This window comes from Myotis yumanensis, unplaced genomic scaffold (genome assembly GCF_028538775.1).
Source record: "Myotis yumanensis isolate MYYU_CA2020_CCGP unplaced genomic scaffold, mMyoYum1.0.hap1 SCAF_8, whole genome shotgun sequence".
Taxonomy (NCBI): domain Eukaryota; kingdom Metazoa; phylum Chordata; class Mammalia; order Chiroptera; family Vespertilionidae; genus Myotis; species Myotis yumanensis.
In genome coordinates, this window is record NW_027223759.1 from 68,347,287 (window position 1) to 68,365,660 (window position 18,374).

General features: G+C 36.3%; 1 protein-coding gene across 2 annotated transcripts in view; it reads right to left on the minus strand.

Moving 5' to 3' along the window:
* ARHGAP15 (Rho GTPase activating protein 15) overlaps positions 1 to 18,374 on the minus strand; it is a 662,894-nt gene that overhangs the window by 198,611 nt on the left and 445,909 nt on the right. For both annotated transcript variants that reach the window (XM_070423457.1, XM_070423458.1), the window contains exon 11: positions 11,614 to 11,691. In XM_070423457.1, the coding sequence (XP_070279558.1) occupies positions 11,614 to 11,691 (78 nt within the window). The remainder of the gene's footprint in view (positions 1 to 11,613; positions 11,692 to 18,374) is intronic.

Below are 18,374 nucleotides of genomic sequence, written 5' to 3' on the forward strand. Positions count from 1 at the left end.
GGACATGAGATTAGCTCTTTATAAAGTATTTTTTACAGTAGAAGGCCATATACCTCATTATATGATAATAAATGTGTCCATTCAGGTGATTGTGAGGGACTCATTTCAATATAAGTTCCAGTTCTACATGGTGTAGCATTGTCTAATGTAATAGGTTCATCATTTCATGTGATTGACTCATCCCAAGAGAACAGACAGTCTTAAAGAAAATTGCCCTGGGAAGGTTATGTGACTCAGGCAAGATAACACAGTTACTAAGAAATGACATGGAATCTGACCCAGATTTTCTAACTTTGGGCCAGTGTTACCATTACACCTGATTGCCTGAAGAAAATGATTCAAAAAGCACATGGATAATTAGACAAATTGGAATATGGAGTTTATCTCATATAAATCAGTCACCATTATTATATTTTGACTGAACTACTGTAACAACCTCCTAACTCTCCCCCTATTTCTACTCTTGGTTTCTACAATTTATTATTCTCATAAAAACCAGAAAGATTAAAAAAATAATACCAGATGATTTCCTGATTACCATCCCCTTCCACCACAGTGACTTAGAATGAAAGACAAATTTCTTATCTTGATTCACAAGGGCCTTGCTGGGCTGGCTTTGCCCACGTCCGACCTCCTAATCTCACACAGGCCTTCTTTTCCTGGGACCAGTTTCCCTCTGCCTGCTCTGCGCTCACATCACATCTCCTTCCTATCAGGACAGGTCTCTACTCAAATGGCTCCTATTCAAAGAGACTCCTCAGATCATCCAATCTAAGGACTGTCCCTCTCATCCCCATCTCTATCATGCTACGATGTCCTCGATTTTTACATGACCTGTAAGCATGTTGTTTACTTGCTTATTATCTATCTCTTGACACTAAAATGAGCACTTCATCGCATCCTGATTCCCCTATACATAGAAAGAGCCTGACTCATAGAAGCTTTTCAACAAATATTTTTGGTTGACTAACTCCCCATTTGAAGTTTTCCTTAGGAAAATTAAAGTCTTATTGTATTTTTTAAACTAATTTTCCTCTTCTCTTGATTCGTCTCATACTCTGCAGTTTGTATTACATTTGAGCCATGGCAAGACCAGGTAAGTCACTTGCAGTTTGAGCCGGGGTGTCCTTTGGCAGATTGAAATGGAGCTGGCAAGGCGTTGGCAGTAAGCAATGTCACTGAGAAAGATCACATTCTGGAAATTCACAGAAGCAGGTGACAGTCCTGACTGGTCTTACTACCACCTGGGTTGGGAGTCATCCATTGCTTGGGCCATCTTTCTTAACTAATGGATCAGAACGTTAGGGCTGGCTCTGATCTTCCAGCTTGACACCTGCCTCCTCTTTTTGCCAAGTCTTCCCTATGTGGTCCATGTTACACAGTCAGATCGAGACCTCAGGTGGTGGTGGAGGTGGAGGTGGAGGTGGGAAAGGTATATGGTTCACTGGACTGGCTGGACAAAGACTCTCAAAGTCTAAAGATTTTCTTTCTTGGGGCTATATTTCTTTCTGGTCCTAAAAGCTAAAGATTACATTTGATCAGGGCCTAATACTCACTGGTGGTCCAACATTATTTATTAATTCACTTATTAAATTCATTCATATTTCAACAAATATTTATTTGAAGGCTATTATATGCAAAAGGAACAGAAGATTTTTAGGTGAACAAAACAAGCAAAGTCTTGCTCATATGGAGGCTCCAATGTAGGGAGGGAGGCAGGCACTGGAACAACAAATAAAGAAGCAAGGCAGTTTCAGGCAGCATGTGTTCTGAGACAAGAAAAGAAGATACTGGGGTGGAGAGTGGCTGGCTAGGTAGGGTGGGTAGGTTTCAGCTGTGTTAGTCAAGGAAAGCCTTGCTAAGGTGACTTGCATGTTGAGAAGAGTGAGTCTTGTGAGGGTCTGAAGGAAGCACATTTCAGGTAGACTGGAGCAAAAGCCAAAGCCTGGGAGGCAAGGAGCTTGATGTGCCTGATAAAGAAAGTTAGTCAGGGTGGTTGAAAATAATGAGATGCAAGAGAGAGGGAGGTGCTGAGATCAGAGAGGTAGAAAGAAGAACCTGTGGGACTGCAGATCCTGGTATTTTCTCACTAATTTACATTTACTAAGTCACCAGTTCTCTGGGTTGTTGGATTGGAATAGCCATGGACATACAAGCTCTACATCAATGAGAATGTCATTTGTTGTATTCGCTGCTGTATTTCCAACATCTTGCATGTCACCTGGAACACAGTATGAGCTTTTCAGGTGTCTGTCAATGAATGAATGACATAAAAGCTTATTTTATGGAGCTCACCCCTCAGTTCCATATAGTTCCTGATGTGCTGGGACCCTCAGAGGGGAGGAGAGCTGATAAGGATTACTGGATACCAGCCACTCCTTTTCTAGTGGGCCCATGAATGTGAAGGCATAAAATAAAATGGGTTTTAAAGTTTGTGTGAGGCAAAGCCATTCAGATTTTCATTTGAGCATTGCTTCAGCCCCTATATTTGTAAACCTTGGACATTTACTTTTAGGATATGCATGGGAACTTGAAAAATTCCTTCCTGACCTGGCACTATTATTGCTTTTTCTTTTGAGAAGCAGCTTTGAGGTAATGAGAATACTTTTTTTTTTTCCGTAGCACACTTTTGTTAGGAAATGCTTTGAAACTACATGGAACATTTTGAAAACGAGGTGCTATATAAATATATGTGAGTCACTAGAGCTGTAATTACCAGCAACAGGGACTTCCTATGCATAAACAAACAAAAGCATACTTCTTTCAAAATTCAAGGCATGGGCTAATAAGAGCAATATAGTTTTGTAACTATTTATCCAATTTTGCTTTTCTCTCTACCTAGTCATCCCCAACATTTGGAGAGCCAAGATGGCAAGCCAGGTTATGCCACTCCTCCCAATATCATGGCCGACATGTCCATTGCTAATACCAGACTTTGTTGAGTAGCAGAAAGTCATCTCCCCTCAAGCTTTGTCTTATAGAAGCAGAGAATGGGGATCCAGGATTCTCTACTCTTAATTTCTGTCCCATGATTCTTCAAACTAAAATCAAGTGGTAATTTATGAGTCTGAAACAAAATGTGATGTTTATAATGTTATAGCCTGACACTTTTTAGTGAGACACTGAGAAATGGCACCTAACACAATCTACCAAGGAGACTATTAGCTATTAGAAGTTTATCATTCTTTTATTTTGTAAGAGAAAAATCTTTATTTAGTTCACACAGAGTATTGGGCACTTTCCTATGTTGGGGATACAAAGGGGTACCAAACTTCTTATTTTTTGATGAAGTCACAGGCAGTTAGGAGTTATTTGCTAAAAGGACATTTTTAAATGAGGTTTTCTCTTATAAAAGAGTCACACAGACTGGTATTATAGTATTATAGAATAATATTATAAGGAGAATAAGTGCCTTTGATTCTTTGATGTTAAAGAGGAAAATGTCTCTCTACCCCTCCCTCATGGTAAATTGAATCCAGCAACCAGCAATATATTCTTTAGAGTAAATTTAAAATGAGTTCACTGTCTGGCTTCAGAACATATTAATTTTGTGGTCTCAGAAAAGTTACTTAATCTTTCTGAGCCATGGTTTTCTTGTGTGAATAATGTGAATAATAAAGTGTATCTAACTTGCAAACTTTCATGAGGGTTAGAGATAATCCTAAAGTTGCATACCTGCCATGTAATAGATTCTCAATTAAATGCTAGCTATCATTAACATCAGTATTACTCTGTTACATTTTAAAACATAATTTACTTCTTAGTTTTGCTAGGAAATCTTTAGGCAAAACACCTTTCCTTTTCATTTATTCCAGAATCTACAACATTGAAAAAGGACTGCAGCTTTGAAAAATATGTAATTTTAATCATACTAATGATACATATTACATCCATGGCATTTTTACTTATATACCAAATCATGACTTCGAGTTTATAAAAATTAGGGAACATTACTACATTAATTAATGTAGTAATTAAACAAAAAAACACACCAAAAAAACCTTGCATCACTAGAAAACTGGTTAATAAAAAAGGTTCATAATCTATTTCTATTTTCATCAAACAAAGATTTCATATGTCTCATGGCTTGTCAGTCATGTGTCCACTAGATAGCCAGAATAAAACTAGCTGGTTATTTATTCAGGGCTTCCCAAACCTGGCTGTGCATGTGACTCAACTAGGGAGTTTTTCTTTTAAAATGCATGCTTATAGTTCCAACCCCAGACTTCTTACATCAGAGTTTCTATGACTGGGCTCCAAAATCCCTTTTTCCCCCCAAAAAATCTTTATTTTTGAAAAGTTCCACCACTTAATTCTTGTGGCAGACAGACTTTAAGATGACCTCGATTATTCCCTCCTCCTTGGGTTTATGCTTTGTGTAATCTCCTTCCCTTGGGGATGGAAAGGAACAGAGACTTGCTTCTCACCATCAGAATGCACCAAAGATGATGGGTTATACAAGATGATAACTTCTGCTTTAGCTACTAGTTTCTCATCCTTGCGGTCTTGATGAAGCCAGTTGGCATGCTGTGAGAGCCTGTGGAGAAGTCCACAAGGCCTTTAGCCAATAGCTAGTAATGTGGAGCCCTTAAGTTCAACAACCCACAAGAAACTAAATCCTGTCAACAATCATGTGAGCATGTCCCCCGTCGAGCCTCCAGATGAGAACCCACCCTTGACCAACACCTCGATTGTAGCCTTATAGAGGATTCAGCCAACCCATTCCCAGACTTCTGACCCAGAAAAACTGGGAGATAATAAGTGTGTCTCTATAAGCATTTAAGTCAGTGATTAGATTGTTATGCAGCAGTAGATAACCGATACAATTCTGAAATGTAGTCGGGGTTGGGAGCCAGTGCTGTATAGAACATAGAGCAGAAGTAAGTTTGGTGTGTTATCCCACAATTTTTAGTAACTACTCATTAATTCTGATGGATGATGATGATGGATTTTTATAACTTTCCTTCAGCTGTCAATCCCCAAGGAAAGTTATAAAAATCAATCAATTGCGTAACTCTGGCTTATTTAACTTCTAGCCAAATCTACACAGAAAAGCCACAACTAATTAGGGCTTAAAATTTCCGTGGATTTCATTCGCTCTCTTCAATGATCATGGGGCTATTCTTTTGGAATATGGAATCCCCCAAAAGCCTATTGACAACATAAAACTAAATTTCTTTTTTGGGGCCAGGAATCCAGAAATCCTATGAGTTTGGCTAGTAATGAGATGAATCATTGGATAACAGAGAGTCTCCAAAGCTTTCCTGTAGTTGGTTTTTCATCCTAAAAAAGAATCTTAATATCATCAAAGAAAATTCAGTCATGTGGAAGTCAGAAACCATAATTGATTATTAATATTAAGTATCATGTTTGAGAAATATTGAGAAAACTAAGTAGTACTAATCTGATTTTACTAACTATTAATTAAAATCACTGGGTTGACTCAGAATTTTTAAAGTCCTCACATTTTCATTATCATTCCCATTTTGGAAATGAAGAGTCTGTGATTCAAAGGGGTTGTTAAAATAGTTTCTATTAGAATCACAAATAGGTCAGAATTGAGATAAAGAGGCAGTTCCATTGATTCTTACCCTGTGCTTTCTTCCCACTAGATGGTCTCTGCCTTTAATTGTTCACCACAGCATTAGGTCAGGCCTATTGCTTGGTATGTAATAAATTACAAAATACATTTTATAATAAACATGTTATAATTTTGGTTTAAATAGGCAGCCAGAATTTGTGTACTCTGGAGACTAGAAATAATCACGAAGTTGTTATTAGAATATTAAGTAGAAACTAAAAAACTATATAAATATGTATGAATGTGAAAAGCTTATTTATTTGAGCTCTTTGTTCAGCATTATTTACTAATGACAATACATTTCCTTAAGAAGCTAGAAAGCATACAAGTTTTGCCATCAGTAGTATTTGAGCTCCCTGACTCGATGTAGCTAAAAAATGAGGTCTAAGAAAGTTTCCAAAGCCCAGAATGATGTTAAAGTCTGGTTCTTTTATGATCAAGTGATCTTTTTAGCTTTAATGGGAAAAATAAATCATTGTTAAAAGATAATCTCGTCACATGGCAGCCAGAAAGGTGCAATACCCATGATTTGACTTACCAAAAAACCGCCCCCTCAGAATGGGATAAAGAGGAAATACAGTTTGTTTTGTTGCTGCTGTGGTTGATGGTGAGATTGAAGTAGGCTTAAGGAAACACCTCGTTTTAAAATAATAAGAGGGCTATATGAACACAGTTAATGGAAAAACGACTGGACTTGATACGAGGGCTATTTTATAAGAACAGAACTAGAAGTTTTGAAATCCTTTTCCAAATCTTTATAAATAAATTTTTATCTTTCATCCACTCACTTATTTCATGATGAAACTGCCAATTTTTCACATTTTTTCTTTCCTCTTTATTCAATTTTCAATAATATGAAAAGCATAGGGATAGCTACAAAAGTTAATGCTTTGCTTTGTGGCATAAATCTAAATAAAAGTAGTTTAGATATAGTTGTTAATACAAAGTTGTTTCTATAATAGTTTATTTTTAATGCAACTTATTCTAGCATGTCCAAAATAAGCAAATTCATCTCTTTAAACCAATATTTAATGTGGATTAGTATGCCAATAAGATCTGGGTGAATTAAAAATATGCAAAGTGCAAGACTGAAAATTAATGGAAAAAAAAACCCTCTTCCATTGAAAACACACACAATCATATGCACATACACACATACACACACCCACACACCCAATTAAGATTCCTGGCCATGTAGAGAGATCTATGACATTTAGATGTTTTGTTCCTCCTGGTGTGAAAAGTAGAGGAGAGTGTCCCTAGAATCTTCTTTTTTTTAATATATGGAAAACATGTCTACAATCCTGATAAGAAGCAATTTCTCCCCTTCTGAGAAATGATTAGAGGGAATATTTATTACTATTTACTAGGCACCTCCCGTCTAGAAAATTCCCGGTCTGCCCTTCTTGCCTGCCTCATGGTTCTCCCATTGGCTCATGGGCCTGAGGAGCTTCATCGCTAATGTTTTCTGAAAAGGATGCTGGTTTATCTTCTCCCCATTTTACAAGGTGAAAGAGAATGTTTAAGTAATACCATAGAGAGTCCGAACTGAATTTAGAGTTGGGGGAAAAAGCCTAGATGTGCAGCTCGAACCAGAGTGTTGCTGTGAGGAGGAGGGGAATTCAGCCGGGTGGGATTTCCAAGACCCACTAACAAAAGTTCTCAGGGCAGCTACAAGGCATCCTTCATGTTGAAGCCCGTCCTTGTACCCTCACGCAGAAAAGCATCAGGTCACAGATCATTCTGAAGAATCAACTCAGTGTCACAGGCTGATGACAAGCTGACATCTAAGGTCCCGGACAAGAGTTCTTTGGGGATGCCCTCACAGAGCGAGAGAGTTGCATCAGCAGAATGTCACTGACGGCTGTCACCAAATACACCAAACAGGGCAGAGCACTGCTCGCTAATGCAACAACAGCCCCGTAAACTGAGAATCCTGATGCCTTTTCTGAAGGCTGCAACAGAATATTGTGTTAAAGCAGTTTCTTGGTCCAAAGATAGATGGCTTTATAAAGCTCCATCAGAGAACAGCAGTGCCAGGCTTATTCATAACAATGCTTGGTCTTTTCCTAGCATCTCTCTTTCGTGAACAGTTTTAGCCAAACTCTTATGACAGCACTTGTCACTTAATAGCCAGAAAGTAGGTGTAAACAGGAAGTCACTTATAAATGTGTTTAGCACAGAAAGACCGATCTCTACTTTTAGAAGGCAGTAATCAATAGCTAAGGAAGGAAAAATGCTGAATGATGGCAGTGGTCTTCAGCATAGGCTCTGAGTCAGAGACCTGGGATCTGGCTCCCTCACTTGCTGTATGATCTTAGGATGTTATTTAACACTACTGAACCTCAGTTTCCGCATCTTTAAAATGGGAACAATCATAGTACCTATTCTATGGGATGGTAGAAAGGATTCAATTAAATTGTATACATAAAGCACTTGGTACAGTGTCTGCCACATAATAAATTATGAAAAATGTTAGCTACTTTTACAATAACTATTATTACCAACATTACCAGTTAAAATTAGGAAATGCTTTTTAAAAGTGATCACTTTGAATTTAACTTGTATGCCATCTGATCTGGAAGTATAATAAGGGTATACAATTCCTACCGATTTAGTGAGTCAAACAGAAAACCAAAACAAATTGAATCATTCAACTGGTGAATTTAGAATTGCTGATGATTATAGCATTCAAGAAAGTTAGTGAAATACATAAATTGAAACTGAACTGTTCTTGAAAATCCCCCAAATCAGTTTTCATTTGTCTGGCCTAATGGTGGATAAGGCCTGTTCATTTTAAACATGTATATTTAGACCTTCTAAAAAGGAAACATTGTGGACTATGAACATGGAGGAGATAAAAGGTGTTAAAACAAAGAGAGCATGCCAAAATTATTCATGTTCCATCTCTGAATACAGAAAAGAATGCATTGCATTCACATATCGCTTTATGCTTTTTATGGAATTATCACCACATTGCCACTTCATTTCACACACACACACACACACACACACATGAGGCCATTATGTACACATCTACCTCTTTGTACCCCAGCACTGATTCTCTTCTAAGTCAGCTCTGTTGTCAGAGCCCAGGTTGCATACAGATGGAGGGGAAGGTATGCTGTTTGTACCAAGGTTATGGGTCCACTCCAAACATTTCATTCAAAGGATAATCTGATTGGCAAAACTTGAGAGAGGCTGGTATATGCAATTCTTTTATCATCTAATTCAAAAAACGCCACAACACAACTTGGACACAACCACCAGTATCCAAGGTCCTAATGTGAAATAATTTGTGTTGAGTGTGTTGCATTCTGACAGTGCTATAAACCAGGAAGACAGTTTACTGACAATTCTGTGCTACCAGATACCAACCCAGGCCTCTGTCCAGCTTTACGTTGTCAACTCTTATGGAAACATGAGCAGTTACACAGCCTCAAAGGACGCTGAAGTTTGGATTGCAAAAGACAAGATGGACAGATTTTATATGTTCACTGCAGATTTTTTTTCTTGCCTTTTCAAACTGCTGAGCATAATTTTTTTTAAGGCAGGAAATGCAACTAGTGTTTGTTTCTACCATGGCTTCTGTTTTGAGATTTCTTCTTTGTAGAAGAAATGTGTTGCCCAGCTGTCTAGAATTCCAATCAGGATATGGTTTCAGTCTGAAATATATTGCAAAAGCAATTTTAGCTGGTTATAAACAGAAAGGAAAATAAGGCCGGGGCTATTTTATCTAATTTTTACCCAAAGAGGGGGTGCTTTGGGTCAGTCTAATGGGGACAACATGAGCAACTGAGGTAAAATCTAGTTCTATTTTCCTCCCAAGAAGGAGAGTAATTGTGAAAGGCAAAGTGCACATTAGTGAGCAAGCGAGAGCTGTGAAGATTCTCAGAAATGAGTCATGTGGTCACTGGTCAAAAGCACTGCAGTCAACACTTAAAAGGGCGATTCAACCCGAGTTGAACTGCTGGAGAGTTTAATGATTCTCAGTAATACAATTTCTATGTGCAACACACACATGTAATTCAATAAATATTAATTAAGAATTTCCTCTGTGGAGACCCTTGGCTACTACTGGTTAATGGAGGAAGACTCAAGGGTGAGTCAGGTCCTACCTTAGTAGGTGTATTAAGATTTGTGTAAGAGGCAGATATTTCAACCAATATCCTATTTTTTCAATCCAAGACTTTCAGATTTTAGCGCTTGTAAAACATAATCACTGCGTACATTTTATAACATTTTCTCCAAAAGATGGCATTATATCTCTGGGTCTTGTAGGAAATGAAATTTTAGAAGTTACATGAGTATGTACTACAGTAAATTCAACTGCCCAGTGAAATAGGCACCCAGGAGGAAATTATTTATAATTTGGCCTTGAAAAATAAGGAATAATTTATTAGGTAGCAAGCTTGTGTATGTGGGGTAGGAAAGAAAACATGAGGATATTGAACGTAGAGGAAAGAGAGTATGCAAAGACAGTAAGTAATACAGCAGCTTGATTCAGAAAACATCCGGGTTTTCTGTATTATGAACATCTTGCATTAGTGTGGTACATTTGTTACAACTAATGAGTCAATATTGATACTTTATTATTAACTGAAGTCCACAGTTTACATTAATTTCACTCTTTGTGTTGAGCATTATATAGGTATTGACAAACACAATGTAATGTATTCACCATTCCAATATGAAAACAGAATAGTTTCAAGGCCCCTGTGTTCACCTATCCATCCCTTCTCCCCTACTCCAACACCCCAGTCTTCTGCAGCCTCTGAACTGCTATTGTGCATAACTTTGCCTTTTCCAGATTGTCATACAGTTGGGATAACTTAGTACGTCTCCTTTTCAGACCAGTTCCTTTCACTTAGCAATATGTATTTACGGTTCTTCCAAGTCTTTTTATGGTGTGATAGCTTATTTCTTTTTATCACTGAATAATATTCCATTATATGGATATGCCATTGTTTGTTTATCGACTCACAGATTGGTGGTCATCTTGGTTGCTTTCAAATTTTACCAATCACAAATAAAGCTGCTTCAAAAATGTGTGTGCAAGTTTTTGTGTGGACATATTGTACTCATTTGGGTAAATACCAAAGAGTGCAATTGCTGTGTCTGATGGTAAGAATATCCATACCACATGCAAACATAATACAGTATGTTTATTTTCATAAGAAACTGCCAAACTATCTTTCAAAGTGTCTGTACCATTTTGTATTTCCCCAGCAGTGAATGTGAGTTCTTGTTGCTCCCATACTTGCCAGCATTTGGAGTTGTCAGTGTTTCAGATTTTAGATATTGTAATAGCTGTGTAATTATATCACATTATTGCTTTCATTTGTAATACTTTAAGGGCATATGCATTTCCTAATTTTTAATCCTTTTACTCATGGATATATATATTTTTCTAACATTTATGATTTTGACTCTTATGTTTTCTATCATTCAGTCATTCATTCATTTATTTAATCAACATATATCAAGTGTCTGTTATATGCCAGTAACACTTTTAGATGTTAGGTTATTTTTTTCTTGCTTTTATTCTTTTATTATTCTCTTCTCAATTATTTTTTTAATATATATTTTTATTGATTTCAGAGAGGAAGAGAGAGAGAGAAACATCAATGATGACAGGGCATCATTGATTGGCTGCTTCCTACATGCCCCCTACTAGGAATCAAACCCGTAACCAGGGCATGTGTCCTGACTGGGAATCAAACCATAACCTGGGTCATAGGTTAATGCTCAACCACTGAGCCACACCAGCTGGGCCTCTTCTCCATTTTTAGTTTGCCATATCCCTCTCATTATTTATTTCACATAAACTATTAGTTGGTCCCTCTATTCTATTTAATTTCATGTAAAGTATCTTTTGCTTCTCTGGCAATAATTGTTTACTTTTTTTAACGTTCTTTTTCTCTCTTCAACACTTTTATCATTATACATTCACAATGCCTACAGCACAGAATCAGAAATATTGGTAGAGATGAAACTACTAAAAAAATCTCTGAAGTGAAGAAATCACTTACCTTGGTTGACGATAAATCTTAGTTTCTGTATTGTTGCCAGATTGCCACTAACTCGATATATTCCATCAACATCTAGACCTGAAAATTAAAAAAAGCATGCTTTATATTTGCTGATATGAAAACTGAGATTGCAAAAGAAAAAAATAAGTATGGGAAGAAAGACAGTAGTAAATCAAATACCTTCCTCACAAACATATTTCTGTGTCCTAAACCAAGCAATCTTCAGTATTTTAATCCCAAAAGACTAATCATGAACTTCAGTGACAGTTAATGATCAACAAACTTGAGGCTAGTTGAAGCATAAAAGAGCAGTAGTAGCATGGGATTTCACAGTATAGCTCAGATTCATTCCCAAGGAAAATATAGGCATAGGCATAAAATTGAAGGGGGGGGGGGCAGGGAATAAGAACCTTCATGTATTATTACCCCTTGTTGGAAAGAGAGAGTAACTCAAGGTTTTTGTGAAGTCTTAGTTTTTCTTTTCCCTCCCTCCCTCCCTCCCTCCCTCCCTCCCTCCCTTCCTTCCTTCCTTCCTTCCTTCCTTCCTTCCTTCCTTCCTTCCTTCCTTCCTTTTTCCCTCTCTCCTTTCCTCCCCTTGTCTCCCTTTTCTCTTATCACTCTCTCTCCCCTCCCTCCAGTTTCTATCCTATCCTGTCCTATCCTACCCTACCCTGTCCTGTCCTATCCTGTTCTAGTCCATTCTCGTTTTTTAGTGCCACAACAGCATGACATGTATTGAACTGGTTATTTCAAACTGCAGTGTAAAATTTTTATTCCAGATGTATTCTCAGTTTGACATTTCTAGTGCATTACAGGTAATGGGGTGCTCTGTTATGGGAGAAAAAAAATTAAAATGAATCCTTGACAAAATGGTAAAATTTGTTCCAGCTTATTTTAAAACTGGTCATCTATAATTCAAAATAACTTATGCTGGCAGTGGCTCTAGATGACCAACCCCTTGTTTTCCACACATCTATTAGAGCATCTAGTGATTTCCAACACCAGGTCATCGAAATGATGAAGAAACAGGAAAATTAAAAGAGAAACACTATCATTATCCCTAAACATGTTCATAATGTACTTTTAAGGCCAAGAGTATATATTCCCTGACGTGTCCGTGCCCTTGGAGAGGCATGGGTGAGAGAGTGCCAGCGATGCAGAGGTCACAGACTCAGCAGTTTCTCTAAGGTGGCACAGCACCATGGTTGAACATTGTAATCCGCTATCGTAAGTATTAAATGCATTGGTAGAAATTATTGTGATAGTGTAGCAGAATAAAGGCTCTGTAAAGCTCGGCTGACATAAAATGAGCTTCTTTATTAATTTAACATGGCTGTTTATACAAAATTTATTGTAGGAAATGTATGGCATTGTACAAAGTATTTCATCAGTGGGTTAAGGTAGAATCACATGACATGTAATACTGGTATTAACAGCATAATTCAAAACAAAAAATATTCATTATTTTTATTTTAGTTAGTATTACTACTTTTTAATCACTCATCATTTTTATAAGATTTTACCTTTTTAGGGCAGTTTTAGGTTTATAGCAAAATCGACAGGGAGGTACAGAGATTTCCTCTGTCCCCACACAAGCATAGCCTCTCCCATCATCAACATTCTTTCACCAGAGTAGCACACTTACTACAACTAGTGATCCTACAATGATATATCATAATCATTCAAAATCCATTGTTTGCATTAGGATTCAATCTTGCTGCACATTCTTCGGTTTAGAACAGATGCATAATGACATGTTTCCACCATGATAGTATCACACAAAGTATGTTCACTGCCTTAAATGTTCTTGTGTCCCACCTAACCATCCTCACAATGGTTCTTACCCTTCCATATAATAAAAGTATGGAATAACTTGGGATAATGTCATTAAGATTGAATAGCTAGTAGCAGATGTATTAATTGGTGTGATTTTAAAACTGTATTTTTATTGATTTCAAAGAGAAAGGGAGAAGGATAGAGAGATAGAAACATCAATGATAAGAGACAATCATTGATTGCTGTCTCTTGCATGTCCCACACTGGGGATTGAGCCACACTCTGGGCATGTGCCCTGACTGGGAATCAAACCATGATCTCCTGGTTCATAGGTCAATGCTCAACCACTGAGCAACACCAGCGGGGCTAATTGGTGTGATTTTTGTAATTCTAGAATAATCTAATAATAAGTTATCAAGTTTGTCCTTTCCTGAGAACTATGAATATGTGAGGAATTAGAATAAGTTTGGACACCTATTTGTGTGTATGAAAGTGTCTAAGATATATCCATTAATAAAAATCAATACATTCTTCTTTCCTGATGCACAAAATAGCTCCATTAATCAAAGGTACTCCAGTATGCTTGCTTTTAAGTATACTGTACATTTGACAACTTAAATGTGACAATTATCCTAATTAAAATTTTTATAATATTTGATTCCTACTTTTGGTATAGAACCATGTTGGTCTTCAACTTATGCACAATGACTCAGAACTTTATAATTTATTAACAATTTCTTTCTTGCTCTGTCATTAGGTAGCATTTGGTACTTAGTTTTAAATATAAATGTTAAATAATGTAATATATTTTAAAAATATTAAAACTTAGCATTCAATTAAGTGTGTCCCTTTCAAAGTTTTCCCCGTTGGGAGTATGCTTGATTTGTCTGAACATGTAGCCGTTAAGGAAAATATTTTGGAATTCCCTAAAATCACCTTTAGAGGCTCCATATTGTCTATAGAAAAATGGTCATGATGGCAAGTTCAGTGACTTTGGTAATGGTTTTGGATTTGGAAGTAGTCAAGAGCCATTCAGAACCACAAATAGTGAATACTGTCGTCTGGCTTGCCAATACAAACAAAGTTTGGCAAAAAGAAAGTGGTACTGATTTTTTTCCATGAATTATCAGTTACTCTGAAGGAATTTGAGTAACAGAATATTTTAGAAAATAAAAACATCAATGGAATATGTAGATCTACATTCTCCAAATGAGAATCCTGTTTTCTAACGAATTAGTCTAATTAGCCCTACTTAAAGTAATGCCTAAAGATGAGATGTCAACATCTACAATAAAAATGAGAAAAATTACTATACATATTTTTATAAATAATTTTTGTTTTCTTAATTAATTGGACCCTCAGCAGAGGTTAATAGTAAATACAATTACTTGAATTCCAACATATTCTTATTGTAAATAGGACCCTTCTTAAGCCTCACCTTAATATTCATCTTCCTTCATAGGAGATCCAAAATCAAGTGCATTTCTATTTTGAACTTAGGACTCTTCCTTTTCTAATATTATTTTATATTATTGAAATGCATATGTTGTCTAGAGTTATAAACTAAACTTCAATTACTGAAATTCTTCAGTATAAATTTAAATTTATAACATAAGAAGTACCTCCTTGATTTTTCCATAAATTTCAGTGGAAGGTTGTTTTACTTTTTAGTTATTTTTTTTTAAGTTCAGTAATCAAAAACATTTGAAAGAGCAGTATGTAGATATATTATGTATGAGCAATTGAAAAGCACTATACTATTTAAACCAGGGGTCCTCAAACTTTTTAAACAGGGGGCCAGTTCACTGTCCCTCAGACCGTTGGAGGGCCGGACTATAGTTTAAAAAAAAAACTATGAATAAATTCCTATGCACACTGCACATATCTTAATTTGAAGTAAAAAAACAAAATGGGAACAAATACAATATTTGTATTTGCATGTGGCCCGCGGACCGTAGTTTGAGGACCCCTGATTTAAACAAAGCAGCCTCATCCTAAATTAATAACTCAATTTTCTTTGGGGATAAAAGGAGGGAGGGCTGGGAATGAAGACAGGGAGAGTAACTCAGACCAGTGCCACCACTGTGGTCAATAGAACTAAGTCACAGCAGAGAAACTGCTTTGTGGCTTAACATAAAAACCAGAAAGTAGAAGGGAGTAAAGCAAAACATATTGGATGCAATTTAAGTCTAACTTGACACAACTTCCAAGCCCTTCAGACTCAGAGATATCCATGCTATTTATCTTGCAAAGGATAACAATCTCTGACATTAGTGGCTCCTGCTTTAAATGGCTCATGCTCCCCTGCTATCATACTTTTTAAATTACATCAATAGAGTGAAAATGACAAAGTACATATTAAAAAGGAGTGTATTACATTTTGCAAAACAATCTGGAACATATCAGTGAATTTTAGCAGTTATAAATTATAGAGGGGCAGTCTTGAAGTTGATTAGCTTTCCCCTGAATGGTTCACAGAATGGCAAACCCCAAGTCCTGGGAATATTCCCCACATTGCAATGATTCACGTGCCATCCTCTTTTTTGCTCCAAGAACTTTAAAAGTGATGCCAAACCAAACCAATGTAAATTGGTGGATTTGGACATCCTTTTCATGACCACATTATCCTTACTGGATTGGAAACTACTTATTTTGGAAACATAATTAGACCTCTTATGATTTTTAAATGAGCAACGTCTTTAAGGTATCTATGTTGTACTTTGGTGACGTTTGGAGGAAAATTACTTTGAGAGGTACTTCTTTCAAGAAAATACCATGACTATGAGTGCTGACAGGAATTTTGCCTGTTATGCTAAAAATATTTTGGGAACACGATGAAACTAAGTCATTTTACATAAAAAAAAATCAGACTAGCATTAACGGCAGTGGTGAAAAATCTCTGAAGAAATCCACATTCATCCAAATGTGGATTTTGTTCATCATCAGCTGACCTTAAATTTCAAAATAGTGTTTACCATTGACACGAATCACCAGCTATTGCTTTAGTGGATTTTCAAAAGTCTTTTCGCTCTTTTACTTTTTGAAGAAGTGTGGAATACAATAGACACACAATTAGGAGTGATTAGACCAAATGGTGGTCTAAACCCAATGGAAAGAATGCAGCTGTCATGAGTAATTCCCACCATAAATTTAAGACACTTTCCAAAAAGAAATCTAAGAGACCATCACTGTTTCCAGAGTTGACTGGCTTATCTGCCAAAATAAGGGCAGTTTTTAACAATGCAGATGAGCCTGTTACAAATAGGTAGCATTCTTGGTAGCCCGAAGGATGGATAAATCACCAAGATGTGGAGTTTGAGTCTGTTTGAAAGGTGTATCCCAAAGCCTGCTTGTTTTTCTGAAACATTAAAAAAAAATGCATCTGAACCTCTGGAGTCTGAAATGTGGGCTGGGAAATTTGCAAAAACAGTCCCACTCGAGATTTATGGCACTTCCCAATTCCCAGGAGGCCAGGGCTACCGCAAGAACAGTCATTCTCGCAATACTTTGGTCTTCTCTTTTCCCTCTGGCAAGAACTAGTGAGTGCAGGAACACCCAGACTGCCCCCAAAGACTGCTGCACACTTCTTTCCAGTCTTTCTCAAGGTCCTGCTTGGATTTAGAGCTCAATATGAGGGGAGGTTTTGTACCATTCTGAAAGGCACATTTTTCCTTCTCTAAATGAGTGCTTCCAATCCTTCATGGCTAACTTAACTCTTCACACACTTTAAGTTCAATGAATGAGTGTACAGGATATCATTTGAAATCTGTTTCTAAATTTCATCTCTACTCTGTCTCAATGGCTGATATCTATGCTGCATCTATTGCTGACTTTACTTAACTATTACTAATTTCTTGTGAGATGCCTAGCCTTCAAGAATGATTACCTTCAGAAATACGTCACAATTCTTATTTTCAAACAAGATTAATTTTATTCTGTATAAAATCTTAAGGCTTTATAATACAAATATTTTAAGTAGGGTGTTGTTGTTTTTTTACCATAAAGGTGATGTACTTCCTTGGTAAAAGTGAAAATTAAACCACACAAAAGACTCTAGAATGAAAACTAAGTACCTATTCTAACCTGTTGTTCAAGGATAGTCTTTGCTAACAGTTCTGCTTTAGTTCCTTTTGTTGTTACTGATTTTATGTTATTGTCAATTTTCTCTTTATTAATTTATTAACTTTGAATGGTATTTATTGACTCCCTATCAGAAAAGAGTTTAGTGATAGTTAGTACCCTTTATCCATATACCCTCTTTCTCTTTGTATTATTAGTTACATTTGTCTAGTTCTATTTTTTAATATATCAAATTACCTGTTGCTATTAAAAAATAAGTAACTTGGTACATTTACTCTTCCTTCCCCTTGTCCTCTTCCTCATCACTTCCAATTTTATTCTTTGTTATTGTTCCTTGTAATCTCAAATTTAGAATATTTTACCTTATTCTTTAAAAATATTTTGACTTATCTATGAATTAATAAGAGTCACTATTTTTTTAAACAAGTGAGATTGAATTCAACATTAAATTTTTGTTTCACAGAGATCTTCCAAAAGTCAAGGTCTAATATGTCCTCTTCTTCACCCTATCTAGGTTTCTTATATTTTCAAATTAAGTGCTATCCAATAGCACTTTCTGTGATGATAAATATGTTCTATATATTAACTATCCAAGCCAGTAGTCACTGGCCACATATGGCTGGCTGCTGATCACTTGAAATGTGGTTAATGGAACTGAGCAACTAAATTTTTCTTTTATTTAATTTTAAATAACAACCACATGTGGCTTATGACTACCATATTGGACAGTGAGGCTCTAGCTCAGAGTCAACTACTGTTCCTTGTATTTCACTGTTATTCTTTCTTGAATTTATTTTTGTGTTCTTTTTTCATAAAATTATATAATTAGTTTTTCTTACTTTCATCTGAATGACTGTTTTCTGTTGCTTCATAATTAATTGCTGATTTGAATATTTATTTGAGTT